Source organism: Callorhinchus milii, unplaced genomic scaffold (assembly GCF_018977255.1).
Source record: "Callorhinchus milii isolate IMCB2004 unplaced genomic scaffold, IMCB_Cmil_1.0 Scaffold5, whole genome shotgun sequence".
NCBI classification, from domain to species: Eukaryota; Metazoa; Chordata; class Chondrichthyes; order Chimaeriformes; family Callorhinchidae; genus Callorhinchus; species Callorhinchus milii.
The window spans coordinates 56665487-56682866 of NW_024704746.1; the positions used below are offsets into that span (position 1 = coordinate 56665487).

The following is a 17380-nucleotide window of genomic DNA, read 5'->3' on the forward strand; positions in this document are numbered from 1 at the left end:
TGAGGCAATGTAATAAAATTCTAGTTATGTACTTGACATTGATTCCACTCCTTTGACTTTCCCACAAGTTCAGTGCTGCTTGTGCTGCAGTGTGTTGAATGAGGTGTGGTCAGTTCTACTTATAAAAACAGGACTGTACATGGCCTGTGTGCTGTTGTGACAATTACAAGATTGGTTCATATGACAAAAGCCCTTTAGCTCATTTGATCTCATGCTTTCAGAAACACCAGCTACTTTGTAAATATGTCTTTGCAAGTTAAGCAAAACAATAAAGAGTTGCTCTGGAATGTTAATTGTTTCCAGCCCATTAAAAAAAGTAATAAATACCATTTTTTTCACTTCCATTTACAAAGTCTGGATATTGTATGTTCATTCCAATACCTCTAAATTTCAACATACCCGCTGTCACCTTAAAAGCATTCAGCTTTTGAACTTGCTTACATATTCTCTGCTGGATAGACAATAATCCTATGAGTCACTCGAACACCCAAGTTAATTAAAAATTGAAGTGCATTGTTGATGGCACCTCCTCGGCACATTCTGAAAAGAGCATAATGCTAGTTGTAAGATGAGTTGTTTCACAATCTTTGTATCACTCTGATGGGCTTCCTGCTTGCTGACCTCTCCCCAGGTAGTGCACTGTGCTAATTATAATAGAAGAGGATCTTTTCCACATAATCAGAATGTTTTCAGGAATCTTCCTTAGTTCACTTGCAATTCCCCCTCCCCTCTGCACTGCTCACACAAACACATTGAAAAGCAACAGGGAATGCCATCGATGACTGGACACTTTGTAAAAGAATAATCAGGCACTACAATTTGGCAGCTCCACTCACACGCCTCCAGTGACCGGAGAAGCTGGCAGTCTTAAGCAACTGGCCACTTAACTGCTGCTTCAAGTGAACTAAGGGGGCGATAGGGCAAGTCAGGAAGAAAACTGTGGGGGGAGGAAACAGTGACACTTGCTTGGCACATAGAATAAACAAATCTCTTATAAAAGATCCCTACCACAGACCAGATCTGTGGACAGCTGTGTGGAAAGACACTCATTCTGACATTCTGATAAAATAGTGTACAGTCCCTTTAGTGACAAGATTGCTGAGGGTCAACAAGAAGCACACAGGAAAGCTGCTAGTGTCCACGATACAGCTGGGCTTCCATTCTCCCTGATATATCATTGTGAGGAGAATGTGGTGTTCACGGAGACAGACTCATACATGCTCATATGGCCAGATCAGAGGCCTGCCAGCTCAGCCACAGGGGTATATAGTTTCAGGATACCAAGAGAGAAATAATACGTGGGGCAAGTGGGACGTGGGACGGGTTAACAAGAAAGAGGGAAGAGAAGACATTCATATTATGAAAAGCACAATTACAAATAGGTTTGGATTTCATATTCGCTGTCTGAACAGGCATTACAAACAATTGATTTCAACATTGGCTTTAGAGAATATCCAATTACCAGAAGTTTTTTAAGAAAAGACAGCGAGGGACATTAAACTACAATGACTGCAGCAGAGAAGTGATTAAGTAATAAGGTCAGTGTGTGTTCGGCATAAAGACCCTATTGTGTCAAAATTCAGACATTGCAGAAAAATGTGAAATATTAATTCAGTCAGAGATGATGTTTGTGCAAAGGGAGCATGTATTGGCGTAGCAAATGTAAGTTACTTCTGGACTTATATAGAAGGGTCTCCTAACAGTTTCCAGACTATTGCAGGCCTTCAGCCTTTCAGGAAATGAGATGGCACCATTTTGCTCATCAGTTAGTGCTGTTAACTGACAGATGTCCCACCCATAAATTCAAACGAGGGTTTTTATTTTCTCTTCTATGGTTAATTCCACCAAATAACCCAAGCATTCTGTATACACAGTGCCCATCTGCTTGCCCGAGTAGAGTCATCTAACATTGAAAACATTCCGGAGAATCCAAAACAAGAAAGCCTGATAAGTATCAATCCTCTTTATTTTTTAAAAAAAAGGATATTTATGAAGGAAAGCTGCAGAATTTTTATTTATATGAGTACATGGATGTTTGGTTATGGTGAATCGGAGATGAATGTGAAATTTAATAGGGCAGTCAAACTGTTGTTCCAAGTTACGGCTAGCTTTGATTAGCCCACATGTACAGGGAAATAGTTTTCACTACCTCTGGGTATCCAAAGCCTAAATGCAAGAGAAGATCGCACACATTCATTTTAAGGAATCGCTTCCTTTTTGGCTCAAGCAATAACTGATATCAAACCGTTTTTGTGGAAAAGTAACATTTTCATATTCTTTTGCTATCTACTTTTAGAAGAATTCAGCTTACAGTTTCTTACAGTGGTTCTTCCCCCACTTCTGAGAACTCAAAGCAAAGGCTAATTAACTACACAGACTTTCTGTACATATAACTTATCTGCCCACCACAATACATGTATGCTTTATCCTCACACTTCAACCACCTGAATTCTCCATTCTTCATGTGAGCCTAGATGGTGCAAATTAGCAGGCAATTCAACCATGGAGACGAGGCAAGATCAATCACAGCTAAAGCTGTTCCTGCCAATTGAGAAATTTCTTACTGCTTTTGCTTTAAGACCATCATCTTAAAATATAAGATTGTGCAAAATTTTGTAAAATCCTTCAATTGATTTTCAATTTGGAAGCAGGTTTTCCACAGTTCTTGCAGCCTCATATGGGTGCAACCTAATGCTGAAAAAAAAGATTCCCTGCAAACAAAATACAGTTTGCCAGAACATTTTTTTTGTATAAACAGTGTCCCATTAAGAGATTCTTATTAGAGATACTAAGTGACACTAAGTTTGTAACTATCAGGGAAATGGTGATGGTAGGAAAGAAGAAACAGTGTACGGAGGTTATTGTGATGCCCAAACATTTCAAATAATAATAATCCTTGCATTTGATATAGCACCTTATCACGTCGTTGAGACGTCTCCAAGAGCTTCACAGAATATACTGTAAAGTGTAGTGACTGTGTGTTTTATGGGTGAAACCTGGCAACCAATTGCGCACAGCTGTGTTCCACAAACAGTCAAAAGTTAGTATAGAGGTCACAGTACTCCAGAAAAACAATCCAGCAATCAGAAATGTCCTAGCTAAAGGATGTTGACTAAACATCTCATATTACTTTTGGAAAGATCTGTCGAGATACGAGAATTAGAAAGCTTAGACTTATTTGAAGGTAAATCTATCTTCATAAAATTGATAATGATCCATGAAAAACATTTACAGCAACTAATAAGAAATTTTCATTGACCAACAAGAACCAACAAAGTATTTTGGGTTTCTACAGCTCCTACTGCAGTAAAACTTTTGCCTTTGCTGGCCGGCCCATAAGAATAAATGAACCGGCTTACTTTGAGCCTGGATTCATTTGGCTTCTGGCTGCCTTCTTCACCTTGGGACCAGCCTTCTGGTTGCTACTCTCCTTAGGGACATTGGGTGACCCAGAGGAAAATATAAATGGAATACTCAGGTTCCATCCACTGTGTGGATTTCCCAGGTTTCTTCCCCTTAAATAACTTTGACTTCCTTGAGAGACTTGTAGAATAATGATTTCAAACATTCCATTGATAAAGTGTAGTTCCAATCCTCCTGACAGATAAGGTGGATTCCACCAGCCATAATTAACGTAGAATTGTTCCCAACCCATTAGCGGGAGCAGAGACGAACTATTTCAAGTAATCTGAACTCCACGTAAAACGATCCTGATGTGTACATTACACTCACGTCAAAAAGGGCTGACGACAGAGTTGAATTACACATCTACCAGAACACCCTAGCCTGTCCACACTATACAGTCCAGCTCATTCTTTTCTGTCAGTGTCAAGCCATTACAAAGACCTATTTGACGATTACAATAAAGCAGAGGATTTCACTGGAGGACTGTTTCATTACTGGATGAAAAGATTTATCAGTTTCCTGCCCCTTCCCACCTCCTATTTCTGCATTGCATTCCTTACATTTCTGACCCTTTTTACCACTGTTATTTTTCAATTGATTCTGCTGTGGGTGTGCAAGCAGTCAGTGGATAATGGAGCACTAGTCAATCATTAACTGTGTGAATATTTCAGGGAGTGCTCACAGATATGAGTTTTCTGGGCATTTTCTTAAGATTTCACAGATGCTAAATCAAATTTGACCTTGTCTGCAAAAAAAGGCAATTTGATGTTTCACTGTTTCCATGACTGCTCACATATTGGAAAAAGTTGCAGCTGTTCTGCACTTCACATGACCACTTTCCTGCTACAGCATCACACAATGATAGGTACAGGGCAATCCATTATAATTAGACTTGGCTGATTTTTTTTCATATACATTGAGGCAGATAATATGGACGTTTACATATATTTAACCCTACAGTCTTTGCAGGACCAAGATATTTCTTAATGTGTCTAGTGTCTTGGCCTTAGCCATCCTTCCTAGCAACATTAATTCTCAGCATTCTTTTGCCACTCTGACTAGCAGCAGCACAGAGCTGGTTTCTGATCAACGATCACTACGATGTATCACAACGATACATGCTGACCATGTATCCGAGCGCAACATCAATTGCCTCATCTTAAAGTATCTCGAGAAAGATGGGTGGGGCCAAGATCGGATTAAATTTCCAGAGACCTGGAGTTGACAGTTCTAATTTGGAAAGTCCATTCAGTCAGTTCTGCTCCTGCCCAACTAACATGTACAGCAATATTTCTCAGAATGCACTACAGATCCCAAAAGCCACAGTGCATCATTCATCCCAGGAGCTTGGCTCGCTTTAAAACCATCTATCACTCTGGGCTGTCATTAAAATATCAACACAGCATGAAGCACATTTCACATCAGCATTAATATGCAAGAACATGGGTTAGATCCAGCTAAAGTGATTGGGCCTGGCTGTAATCTGACTGTTGAAAGCTCATTGGATTTTAACTCTTTCGGGTGACAGTCTTCAGCCCTTTGTGAACTGCAATGTTGGTCCTGGCAAGCCAACTCGGTAAGTTCCACAATGATGTTGTTTTTTTTATCTGTTGTCCATGTTATGAAAACAAACCATGAAAACTGCTTCAATATTATCTTCCTGTCTTTCAAAAGCAGCGCCTCAGATCATAAACCTTTAAACTTTATGATGAATGCAGCAGCCGACGAACTAATTTGAAACAGGAAGCTATGAATTCCCCAGTCACATTCTGCACAGAAGTTCATGTCAAAAAGTTGGGAAACTGCATCTATTAACTATTCAGGAGAAAATGGAAGGAATATGATTCTAAACAATAATATTCTTCACCTGTCACAATTCACAACACCCATAAAATTAACTTATCTTACGAGCTCTTAAGATCTTTCTTAAATGGAAGTGTGGGTTAACTATTTTACTGTATGTCTATTGTATGGTACTGCAAGACCACCCACATGTCTTGCACTTAAATGTATGAAAGGTAAAAAAAAATATTTTGCTGGCTATTAAAGGGCAGAGTTAGCCACAGAATGGATTTATAAGATCTTTGAAATTTCTAGTCACATCTGGATCTAGCTGAATCCTAGTTGATGGGATTACATTGGACTGGACTATCAGTTTGAAGGTAATCAGCCTGCATCAACTTCAGTCAGGAGAAACTTAGTCCAGTTCTGTTTGGGTATCCAGATGTTTGACACATGTGGAAACCCATCACCATTTATCCAAACCAGACAAAGTTCTATGTACATATGTAACATATGGGAACAATTCTATACCTAGAGACAGGTCTGCCGCCTCAGATCCTGCTGACGAGCCAGACTGGCTGGTCTTTCATCAGTAGTGGCCTAGAGTACTGCACCACACACCTGATTTTGTCATTCTGTTGCCAAGTATGTCACCTTGGCGCAGGTTTAGCTCCAAAGCTACCCCTGTTTACCTACTACCCCCTTCCCAACCCTCAGGAAGATAGTCATCAGTTGGTCAATGGTTGGACATCAGTGCTGGTTCTCTGAAAACAAAAACAGAAGTCGCTGGGAACACTCAGCAGATCAGGCAGCATCTATGGAGAAAGAAAAATGAGTCAATGTTTCGGGTCCTCGACCCTTCATCAGAACTGAACTGGACGTTCTGACCCCTCAGATCTTGCTGAAACATTGACTCACTTTCCTTTCTCTGTAGATGCTGCTGAGTGTTCCCAGCGACTTCTGTTTTTGTTTTCAAGCAACTGCAGTATTTTGTGTTTAGTGCTGGTTCTCTGTCCACCGTCCAGAGGTAAGAAGCTGCTGCTCAAGCTCCGCACCTCCAACTGGAGGAACCATTGCTCGATGGGAAGAGATGCGTGTCCAGGCTATGGACATCGAAGATGGTGGCCATGCTCTCACGCATTTCATGCTGAACTGTGTTTCCCACCGGCTCAAACCCACGCTTGTTGGATGTCAAATGACCAACCTGTGACTATCCTCCGGGGTGAGACGGGGACAGGAGTGGGGGGTGTGAAGGTAAACAACGTCTCCTTGGAGCTAAACTGGCTCCAAGGTGACATGCTTTGCAACAGAATGTTAGAATTGAGTCCACCGTCTATGGCGGTCTCAGTAGCCCAGTTTCTGAGCCAGCCGGGGCCCTGGGCCCTGTTGATGACAGCACAGCCAGCCTGGCTCATCAGTAAGGTGGAAGGACAGACTAGTCATTGGCGGCAGAGACTCTTCCCACTCAGCTCTCGTTAACCCTGCTATCTGAAGCCCTAATGGGTAGGGTGGTCCTAGTTGTACAAGCAGCAGGAAAGCTTGCCAGGCAGCGTTCTCAATGGCAAGCTACGTGGTTTTAATAGGTTAGACTACAGCACTACCCCAACATACACTCTGGGTCCCCAAGCCTTGGCTCTTACCAATTGTCACAGTTACCCTATTCTTGCAGTGTTTTGTAATGTGTAAATAATATGTATACATAATTATATATCATTTAAGAGAAATGGTGAGGCCTGCCCCTTTAAATGGATTCTGTAAGATTCCAAGTTGCAGAAGCTGCTTACAGCACAATTATCAAACAGCATATACGGGTTTGCAATAAAGTATAGGTCCAGAGCTGCTTGATAGAGAGTCAGCGAAACAAGCAGCCGCAGAGTAAAACAACACGTGGGCGCTAGCGCGGGAAAAAACTCTTGCATTCACATCATATGGTGGGGGCAGAGCCACACATGGCTATATAAAGCTATGTTCGGAGCTCCTTGTGGTCGCTAACTAATGATTGTCATCCAGTACATACTGACATGTACAGGGCTACTAGAAAGGCAGGATTGGTTTTATATAGATTTACTAATGCAGTATTGTGCTGCCAGTGGTTATAGTTATATGTGGTTGTTATTTTTGATCCCATTGGTTGTATATCTTCCATAGTTGTGTTCCTTTTATGCAAGGTAGCCTAGGGTTACTAGGTTTTAATAAAGAGCTGTTGTTCCTATTCAAATATATCTTAGACAAGAAAAGGACTAAGCACTTCAGAGGGTAGTTGTCAACTTTGGAGATCTACTAGTGTGAGCAGACTACAACAAGACATTCCAGTTACTAGGCATTGAGGTTAACTGGAAATACCTGTCTGTGTGTGACTGTGACTTGGTTGAGTCACCTTTGGAATAGGGACTCACACTGATACGGTTAGAAGAGCTGCAGAGGCCACTTAGTACAAAAGCGTTAATAAAATTCGCAGGTACATCCAGGGATGAGAACTATCGCACAACAAGTGTGTAATGCTTTCCGAAATAAGAGAAGCAGGATGTATCCCTCCAGAGAGAGAATGAGCATTGCATTCCAACAAATATCTCTGGCATTTCCACCTGTAGGTGGAATGCAAGAAATTCTGTTTGTTTGAATACTCTTAAGCATGGTGATGGGTTTCCGCATGTGTCAAGACACCTGGCTGACCCCAAAAAAGTGGGTCTCAGGGTCAAGTGTCTTCTAAGCTAAATGTCAACAGTCTGAAGGCATTTCTATATGTTGTTTACTACTGTAATATGTATCCAATAACTCTGGTGGACACAACAAATGCATTTAAACAGTCAGTGTAAAATAACTTAAGCAGCCCTTGGAAGGGGCAACAGTCAAAATACAGTTCAAGCTCTGCAATGGAAAAGGTTAGTGTGATAAAACTACAGTTGCATTTGGTCCAACATCTGAAAGACTTTGCAGTCAGACTTGGTATTCATTGAATTTACAGGAAAACAATTGGCCTTTTTAGTAATAGGTTACTTGTGTCACGGCAGTTCCTGGGGTCATACGGGGTCAGTATGCAAAGTGGATATAGGCTGTAACAAGACAGTCATGACAACAGAAACTAATAGAAGTTATAAATATTGGATATGATGAAACAGGGGCCATTCCTTGAGTTAGAGGAGGGGGGAGGGAAAGCTTCAGATGAGGAGGAAATACCTTCAAATCCTCTAAACTGCAAAATGTATTTCCTTTTAGCTGAGAGTAGTCAATAATCTGCAGTATTTGCTGGCTGAAGGAGAGCAGCCTGGAACATTTAGGTAGCTATGATAGAGCCAGAAGGATAGGATGTTTAAATTCTATTTCTTTCTAGTTACAATTTTGGTTAGTCTGCTACCCGTAAATAAATGTACCACATTATCCGATATCGAGCTTCATACACCAGGATGACTTTGTCCTGATCTCAGGTGTGAATGGAACTTTACAATCAAACTCAGCACCCCAGAAGTTTAGGTGGAAAAAAGTAATCATTCTTGCTGCTTACTGCTGTCCAGTGATGCCTGCCTGCCTGCTGGGAGTGCATCTGTGAGAAAAGAATCAGTCTCGATTGTGACACTTTCTATTGTCAAATTGCTTTCTGTCACACACTGTTCAGACTCACTCAAGCATGAAGAATTATCATTTGGTTGAAGGCCATTGACATAAGAAAGGGGTGGGCCATTCAACCCATCAATTTTGTTTTTGTGTTGTAATGACAGATCTTTTAATCCCATTTCCCCATCTTGTCTCCATCACTCCCCCCGCCCCACCTGTCCTTACTTAATTAGTTAGATGCTTTCTGTATCCTAAACAGATTTCACTGGGCAACATCATCTTACTTTTATATAGTGTCCTTCTCGCAAGGTACCTTCCCGGAGGGTAGCAACACAACCAGATAATAACTACAGAGAAATCCATTCAAAATGTCATCATTTTATTCCTGGCCTCATCACCCCAGTAGGAACAGTAAAAAAAAACTACCGGAGCCAGAGGTGACTGACTGCTACTTCACTCTAACCTGCTCCCAGTACGTGGCAGATGTTTGAATCTCACTGTATAATTGATACAGAATGAGTTTGACATGAGAAAAGCTGTAAATTCAGCATGTGCAGTTTGCAACATTGCCCACTTTGCTCCATATTATTTAGTATCCTGAGGAAACGAATGAATAAAACAGACAAAATGTTCTTCACAAACACTGGTTAATTTCGTAGAGTAGGACTACACTGCAGCTCAGTCAAAGAGAAACACTGAGTAGTTAACAGAGGAGTGTGGAGTAAGGAAACTGCCGGGAATCGAACCAAGATCTAATAAGATGTGATAGCCTATCGGGTAGCACTCTGGAAAATGGCTGTAATACCTCAGTTCAAAAAAAGTTAATACAGACTTTTTTTAATTAAAAGTTAATACATATTTTAAGAAACTGAAAGTATTCATAGTTTAATCAATCAGTAAAAAACATCCATTCTGACACTTAATATAATGATCGCTATTATCTAGTCGTTTACCTACCTTGTTATAGTACTGCACCTGGACCGAGTGCCACTGTCCATCACTTACTCCACCTCGTATGAAGGGTGCGACTGTGGTTGTAGATTCACCTGTTAAAGAGTTTGCAGTCTGGTTAGGACATTACCCAATAGGCAGAGGAAGCCAGTATCACATTTTGCTTTAATATAGAAATCACTTCAGTGTTTTGCTACAGGTGTAGCCTTCCTTGTGTTCTCTGTGCCAGATCAGACACATTTGGAACTGTATAAACTAGATGGATAATAAGAGATACAATCCTTAAAAGATTTAAGGACATTTTAGATATTAGTTCAACTGGAACTTCAGGAGACAACTAACAGACCTAAGTTGAATGAATCCGATAAACAAACTGCCAGTAGCCCCTCCACTGTCTGTATCTGCACATACATTGAATTATTCCATATTTATAGGAATACATTTTGAATTTGTACCAACTTGTCATGTTTCTGTATGCCACTGATACTGAATAAAATACAGAAACTTAATACAGCAGAACGCCAATTCAAATCAAGCTCCAGACCTGGCTGCTTCTTATTGCCAGCCAGTCAGTGGAACATAATATGTTTCATGTCAGTCTATGATTAGCTTAGTATTTTGTTATTGCTCACAGCCCACTTACATGTCCCCTGTGCACTTAGGTAGGCTCAAGCATTTGTCACAATATATATCCTACAAGCTATCAACTAAATACAAGTATATTGTTATCTAAGATGGCTCCAAGTAGCCTTACCCTACAGTGTGTACCTTACATCTTCAGATACAGGATGCAGGATGAGAAGACATGTGACAACTCTGTTGTCAGGGCTGTGTTTAACATGCGGCTGTTCTGGTTCCAAATGCTGTTGACCATGGATGGTGCAATGCTTCCAGCAACAAGTTAATAACATCACTTACATAGTGTATACTGTTCACTCCTTTGTCACACATGCACTCTGTGCTGGAACGTGCCTATACACACGTATGAAGCATGAGCATCTTAGCCCCAAACCAATACGAGTGCAAAGTATTAGTGACAGGGCAGCACTAGATTGGAAGTGTCTCCAATATTCTGTTGCTCTTCCAGCCTTTAGTTGAATGCTAAACCGACTCCAATATATCCATCATTGTGCTTTAAACTTCAAGGCTTCCGTGCAATTCGAAAAGTAACTTGAAGCAGGCAGTGAAAGCAAAGTCAAGCATCTGGCTTGCTTTTCTCTAACAGCATCTGGTTCCCATCATCCAAGCAGCCAAGTTATGGCAAATGAACCAAAATATGCTTTTGAAAAAAAATAACCTATAATTATTAGTCAATTCAGTAGTCTATTTAGGCAGATCATAAAACTGTGCACAAGTGGCAGGAATAGAACCTTTAATATCTTAGGCTGTTGAGACGTAAACACAAGCACTGCTGAAACATTTTAAATTCTGTAAAATTTAAAACTGAAAGTATTCACAGTCACATGGATATGAAGTCTCCAAGAGACAACAGATGCTTCTCTCTGCGTAATGGTGAGATTGATCTTTCAAACAGCTAAGGAGATATGGGCCAAATAAATAGATTGACTAGCGGCAGATTGATTTTAATGTAGATAAATACACGCACGTTTAAACAGCAAATTGGTATGTCCAGTGAAGGGGCGCCCATTTGTAAAGTGGAGGAGGAAGAAAAGGATTTAACTATTATTATTGTTGTTTTTACATTGCAAGTTTCCAGACAATATGAAACAATCAACAACAAAACAAATTAAATATTGAGATACATCTCAGGTATTAATGTTACAAATTGAAATGTGTTGTTCCAGCTTTGTGTGGATACTGATGAAACCATGTTTGTGAAATGCTGGCCGGACTAAGACCTTGAAGCATCCGAGAGGGGTCAGAGAGAACCAACAAGAATGATTCCTGGATATAGAACTTTCATGAGGACAGGCTCAAAGTGCTTCACAAAATTTACTGCAAAGTGTAGTGACTGGGTACTTTTGTAGGTGAACTCAATAACCATTTGCCCACATCAATATTCCACAAACATCTGTGAAGTGAGTGGTTTGCGGAATTGTCATTAAAAGGTATTAAAAGTTTTCCAATCTCAAAATATTTTTTACAATGTGACTTTTTAAATGTATTTAAGCATAGTATGCACATCATATCTATTGCACTAAAGCATGAAAATAGTTCAATAGATATGAACCAAACTTTAAAAAGATCTATAAATGTCCTCACTGAGAAGAAAGGGGAGTTAAGTGAACATAATTTAGAAGCTGCCTAACCTCTGGTTCATGATGTACAGGAGAGCAGGTTAGTGAAAAGCAGCCTGAAATTCCCCTGCCCTTATGTTCACATTTACTCAAGTATTCTGATCATCGATCAGATAGCCAAATTGCTAACAGGTTTTTCTTTGTCATTTGTAATTTTTTCCACTGACTGAAGCCTGCCAGCTCACTGTGGATTTAAAAGACCGCCTCCCAACAGAACGTATATGGAGAGCTACTGTATGGTGGAGACCTTGGCATTCCATTTGTCTTACGAAGAACAAAGCTCAACATTACGCTGATGTTGTACAAATCTGGACCATAAGTGTGTCACAATATTAAGCATTAAACCTTTTGTAAGCCACAGGTGAAGAACAAAATACATGAGAAGAAATTGGATCACTCCCTTGAATCAAATGACAAAATGGAATGAAGATGAATTTTGAGAACGGAGAGAAAGGGTAAAGGCAGAAGAATTCCATATGGTGTTCAAAATGGCTGAAAGCTCACCCTCCTACGTCAGGGTGGAGCAAGTGAGGGCATGAAGCAGGCTAGAGTTGGTGGGGCAGAGGCATAGGACCACAGGAGATCACACAGGTACAATGAGGAAAGGACATTGCCCTTTAAGTCAATCTGCTGGAGGATGGGAAGCAAGTAGAGTTGGTCAAGTATGGGATGTTGGGATCACATAGCCTAGAGGGCTGCAGAATTCTGGATGATAGGGAACTTGTCGAGGGTGAAGCTAGGGAAACTAGCGAGCAGGTCACAAAGATGTGGATGAAGGTTTTGCCTACTCTGGGGGTAAGGCAGTGGCAGTGGGGTGCAAAACCATTTGAGAATATCCCAAACAAGGCCAGTGAGCTTGAGTGCCAGTCAGTCATGAGACAGGAATAGCTGAATCACTTTAAACTGGATTTTCCAAACACTTCTACACATTTGGTAAAAGAGGCAAAAGCTATCAGGTTGTTCCAGAAACTTAAATGATTTAACCCTAATCAGGAAAATAGTTTTAGCTTGTAAAAAAAAGTAACAATTTGGATAAAAACATATGAATAATGAGGTCTAGTAAATTCAGACATGAGTGCAAGATGTAAAGTTAATTAAAAGCAGATGTCCGACATTCATTAGATTGTATAAACAGAGGTCTAATGAGCCAACAACACACACATAAAATGCTAGTTATCAGGACCACAAAGCAATCACAAGAGGCCCTCCAGTTGTTAGGTCTGAATCAGTGCATAATTTTGCGTGTGTCTCTGTGTCTGTGAGTGTGTCGCTCTCTGTGTCTGAGTGTGTGTCTCTGTGTCTGTGAATGTTAACTGGCCCTGCTGATAACCACCGTTCACTCTGGAAAACAGAAATCTTTAGCGATTTACTGTATAACCCACACGGAGGGAACAGATTGCAATTGGTGCCTTACCTGCTGAGAACGTCAGCTGGATTTGTTCTTCAATGATCTCCAATGCAATGAAGTCATGTTTTTCATTAAACCGCCCATTGTAAAGCAGCAAGGCATTTCTCTCTTTCGTTGCGAACCTGTAGAAAGCAATTCATTATTAATTAACAAGCCAGGCAGTCACCACACAGACTGAAATCATTACAAGAGACAAAACTGGTGGGATCATGTTCAAATCTGTCATAATTAAACGTTCTCTGGCAGACGCTGATTGATCAGCTGTACATTTCCTGCACTTTCTGGTTTGATTTCATGACATCATTGTAGCAACAATCTACCTACAGTATGTTCAGCTTCATCTTAGCAAATGTCACCAAACGAGAAACATGAGAGATTATCCATCACTCAGCCTGGCTCAGTTGGTAGCAACCCTGTAGTTTGTGTGTTCAAGCCGCACTCTCGAACTTCAACCAGTCTAGGCTAACATTCCAGTGCAGTGCTGGAGAAGCACAGTTGTAATAAGTGCTATCCTTAGAATGAGCCACTTAACCAGACATTAAACCCATCTGTCTGTTCAAGTGAACGCTAAAGTTCCTCTGGCACTATTCAATAAACAAAGGGAAAGTGCTAACAATCCTCCATATAAAATATAATTCACAGCCTATAACAAATACAATAATTATTATAGTTCAGAGCCTGTATAAAGTACCACCTCATGTCTGATGGGATAGTTTGTTTTTGGGACCTTGACAAAGTCCAGTTATCCATCACTAATGCTGTAATTTGCATTCCAACATCATAGAACAAGCCATTTATCATTTTCCATGCTTTTCACATGATGTAGCTTTCAGGACTAGAACTCACAATGAATAGACTGAGAGGTGGGCAGGGAGACTGTAATGTATAACAACGTCAACTGGCTTTGTTCACGTTAAAATAATAATAATAATTATAATAATCCTTGCATTTGATATAGTGCTTTTCAAGTCTTCTGGACTTCTCAAAGCGCTTCACAGAATGTACTGTAAAGTGAATTGACTGTATATTTGTGGGTGAAACACGGCAGCCAATTGTGCACAGCAATGTCTCACAAACAGTCGTGGATTGTGTGACCAAATTATTATTTTTTTAAAAAAAACTTTCCAGTAGAAAGTTAATAGAACAGAAGGAAGTTATTTGGCTGTGCTGGTTCAAACTAGTCCCCCATAGGAACTATTATAATTATATTCTCTTGCTCTTTCCCCATACTTTTCTGATAAAAATAATAATCAAGAGGAAATCTTATGGAGGCAGACGTACTGAATGAGTACTTTGCATCTGTCTTCACAAAAGAAGAGGATGCAGCCAATCCCACAGTGTCAGGGGAGAGGATAGAAAAATTAGATAAGATAATAAACCAAGAGGAGGTACTAAAAAGATTGACGGTGCTCAAGGTAGATAAGTCACCCAGTCCGCACAGGATGCATTCCAGGTTGCTGTAAGGATGGAAATAGCGGAGGCTCTGGCCAAAATCTTTCAATCCTTCCTGGACAGCAGGATGGTGCCAGAGGACTGGAGGGTTGCAAATACATCAGTAGTAGTGAAACTTCTATAGACAATAATCTGTGACAAAATTAATTTTCACTTAGAAAAATATGGGTTAAAGGACAGCCAACAAGGATTTGTTAAAGGCAATTCGTGTCTAACAAACTTCATAGAGTTTTTTGATAAAGTAATGGAAAGGGTGGATGAAAGTAGTGCAGTTGATGTAGTTTATATGGATTTTCAAAAGGCATTTGATAAAGTGGCGCATAAGAGACTTGTAAGCAAAATAGAAGTCCACGGTATTAAAGGGAGAGTGGCAGCATGGATACAGAACTGGCTGGGAGACAGAAAGCAGAGAGTGGTAGTGAATGGCTGTTTTTCTGACTGGAGGGAAGTGTGCAGTGATGTCCCCCAGCGATCACTATTGGAACCACTGCTGTTTTTGATCCACATAAATGACCTGGATTTGGGTACAGGGAGTACTATTTCCAAATTTGCAGATGGTACTAAGCCAGGAAAAGTAGTAAACAGTAGCAGCCTGCAAGAGGACATAGACAGATCGGTAAAATGGGCAGAAAGACACGTGATAGATGAAGTTCAATGTGGAGAAATGCGAAATGATGCATTTTGGGAGGAAGAATGAGGAAAGGCAATATAAGCTGATGGTACAATCGTAAAGGGAGTGAAGGAACAGAGAGACAGATCTGGGGGTTCATATAAGTAAATCTTTGAAGGTGGCAGGACAGGTAGATAAAGCTTTTAAAAAAGCATTCGGGATACTGAGGTTATAAATAGTGGTAAAGAATACCACAGTCAGGAAGTTATGATGAACCTTTCTAAACCACTGGTTGGGCCTCAGCTATAGTACTGTGTTCAGTTCTGGACACCACACTTTAGGAAGGATGTCAAGGCATTGGAGAGGTTGCAAATGAGATTTATAGATGGTAGCAGGAACAAGTGGCTCCTTTGCATGGCCTGCCATCCATTTTCATTCATTTTCTTATTAACTGCCATTAAACAAGACTGGAAAATAAGTACCTGCTGTAAGAAATCCTTAGCAAATGTGCTAATCTTGGATAATTAATTAATCTTCACTGTTCGTAAGAAATAATCTGTTCTTTATCAAACTTTGAAAACTATACCTCCTTCCTATATCCATCAGTAAGCATAGTGAGGGGTAGTTTGTATCTAAATGCAAAGTAAATCATACAGAGACCCTGAACTTAGCCCTGCACATAACAGAGCAGTGCTTTAAACTGGCCATCCCGCAATAAATCTAATGTATTAAACTCCCATTGGCAGAAACCATTTGAGGTTTTCAAACTACTGGTATCATCTTTAAATTAACTAAGCCACCGGAGCTGAAAGGTTAATCTTTCTACTTAGCCCCTACCAGAGACTTATTAGTTGTAAGAATTAGAGTTTATTGTCAGACTGATACTTTACATGCCTTGAGGGGCCTCATCCGACACAATATTAGACACATGACAGTGATAATGAAGAAGAAGCTTTCCAAGTGAAACTTCCTCATACGTTCCAGAGACTTTTATTCCTAAATTGACGATACATGTCCTGTTCAGACGTGCGTATCAGTACATGGTTACAGATGTCTTTCATTGCAGCTTTTACTTCCTTTCTTTAAACTTAGGCAACTGGTTTCCCACATGAAAGTCTGAGCTGCATTGAGTTGATCAGCATGGTGCTTGGCTCCAAACAAACTCCTAATGTGGTACATAATGTCACTCCATTCATTCAAATAAATTCAGAAAATCATAACAACCTATTCTTATAGGCTCAAACTACAGACCTCGAGATCACACTGGAGATGGTTCAAATTCTTTCATATTCATTTAACATTAAGCATAATTTTAGCTCTGCATTGAACAATGGCAGCTTAATAGCAAGGGAAAATAATTGTCAACATTGAGTTTTATCCCAGGCATTTGGTTATATTCTCACCACATAAATCTATTAATGAATCTTTATGAATCTATTGATCCTTTATAAATTAATCCATGAATCCCATTAGCATGGAATGGTGAATTAGTTCAGTCAATGATAAAATTTCATTTTAATGATTTGTTACATAAAACATCCTCAATATCTCCCCAATGGCTGAATTAATAATGTGGCACCTTGTGTAACATTACACCTCAATCCCTCTGCCTTGCCCCCTCCCCTTTTTCAAGCCCTGCCTGAAAACCTTCTTTTTGTCCGTGCTTATGGCAGCCTCCCACACCTACTACCCCCCACCGGCTCGGAGTCAGGCTCTACCACTGTTTTAAGTGCTCTGAGACACTACCCTGCGGGAGGGCGCTATATAAGTGCAAGTAGTTGTTGTGTGAAACGGAAAACACATCTCAGCTAAATTACTAGTAATTGCTACAATTGCCTTCATCCACAGGAAAATCACTCTTTTTAGTGATCAACAAATCACACTGTATTTTACACATTCAAGTGCTGGCAAGTGGATTTTAAAGAATGGTACATGACTTCAAAATTCACGATTCCCCTGCTG

General features: G+C 40.2%; 1 protein-coding gene across 1 annotated transcript in view; it reads right to left on the minus strand.

Moving 5' to 3' along the window:
* celsr1a (cadherin EGF LAG seven-pass G-type receptor 1a) overlaps positions 1-17380 on the minus strand; it is a 189646-nt gene that overhangs the window by 60260 nt on the left and 112006 nt on the right. Inside the window, exons 6-7 of the mRNA XM_042335450.1 lie at positions 13363-13478; positions 9697-9785 (exon numbers count right to left, since the gene is read on the minus strand). Of these exons, the coding sequence (XP_042191384.1) occupies positions 9697-9785; positions 13363-13478 (205 nt within the window). The remainder of the gene's footprint in view (positions 1-9696; positions 9786-13362; positions 13479-17380) is intronic.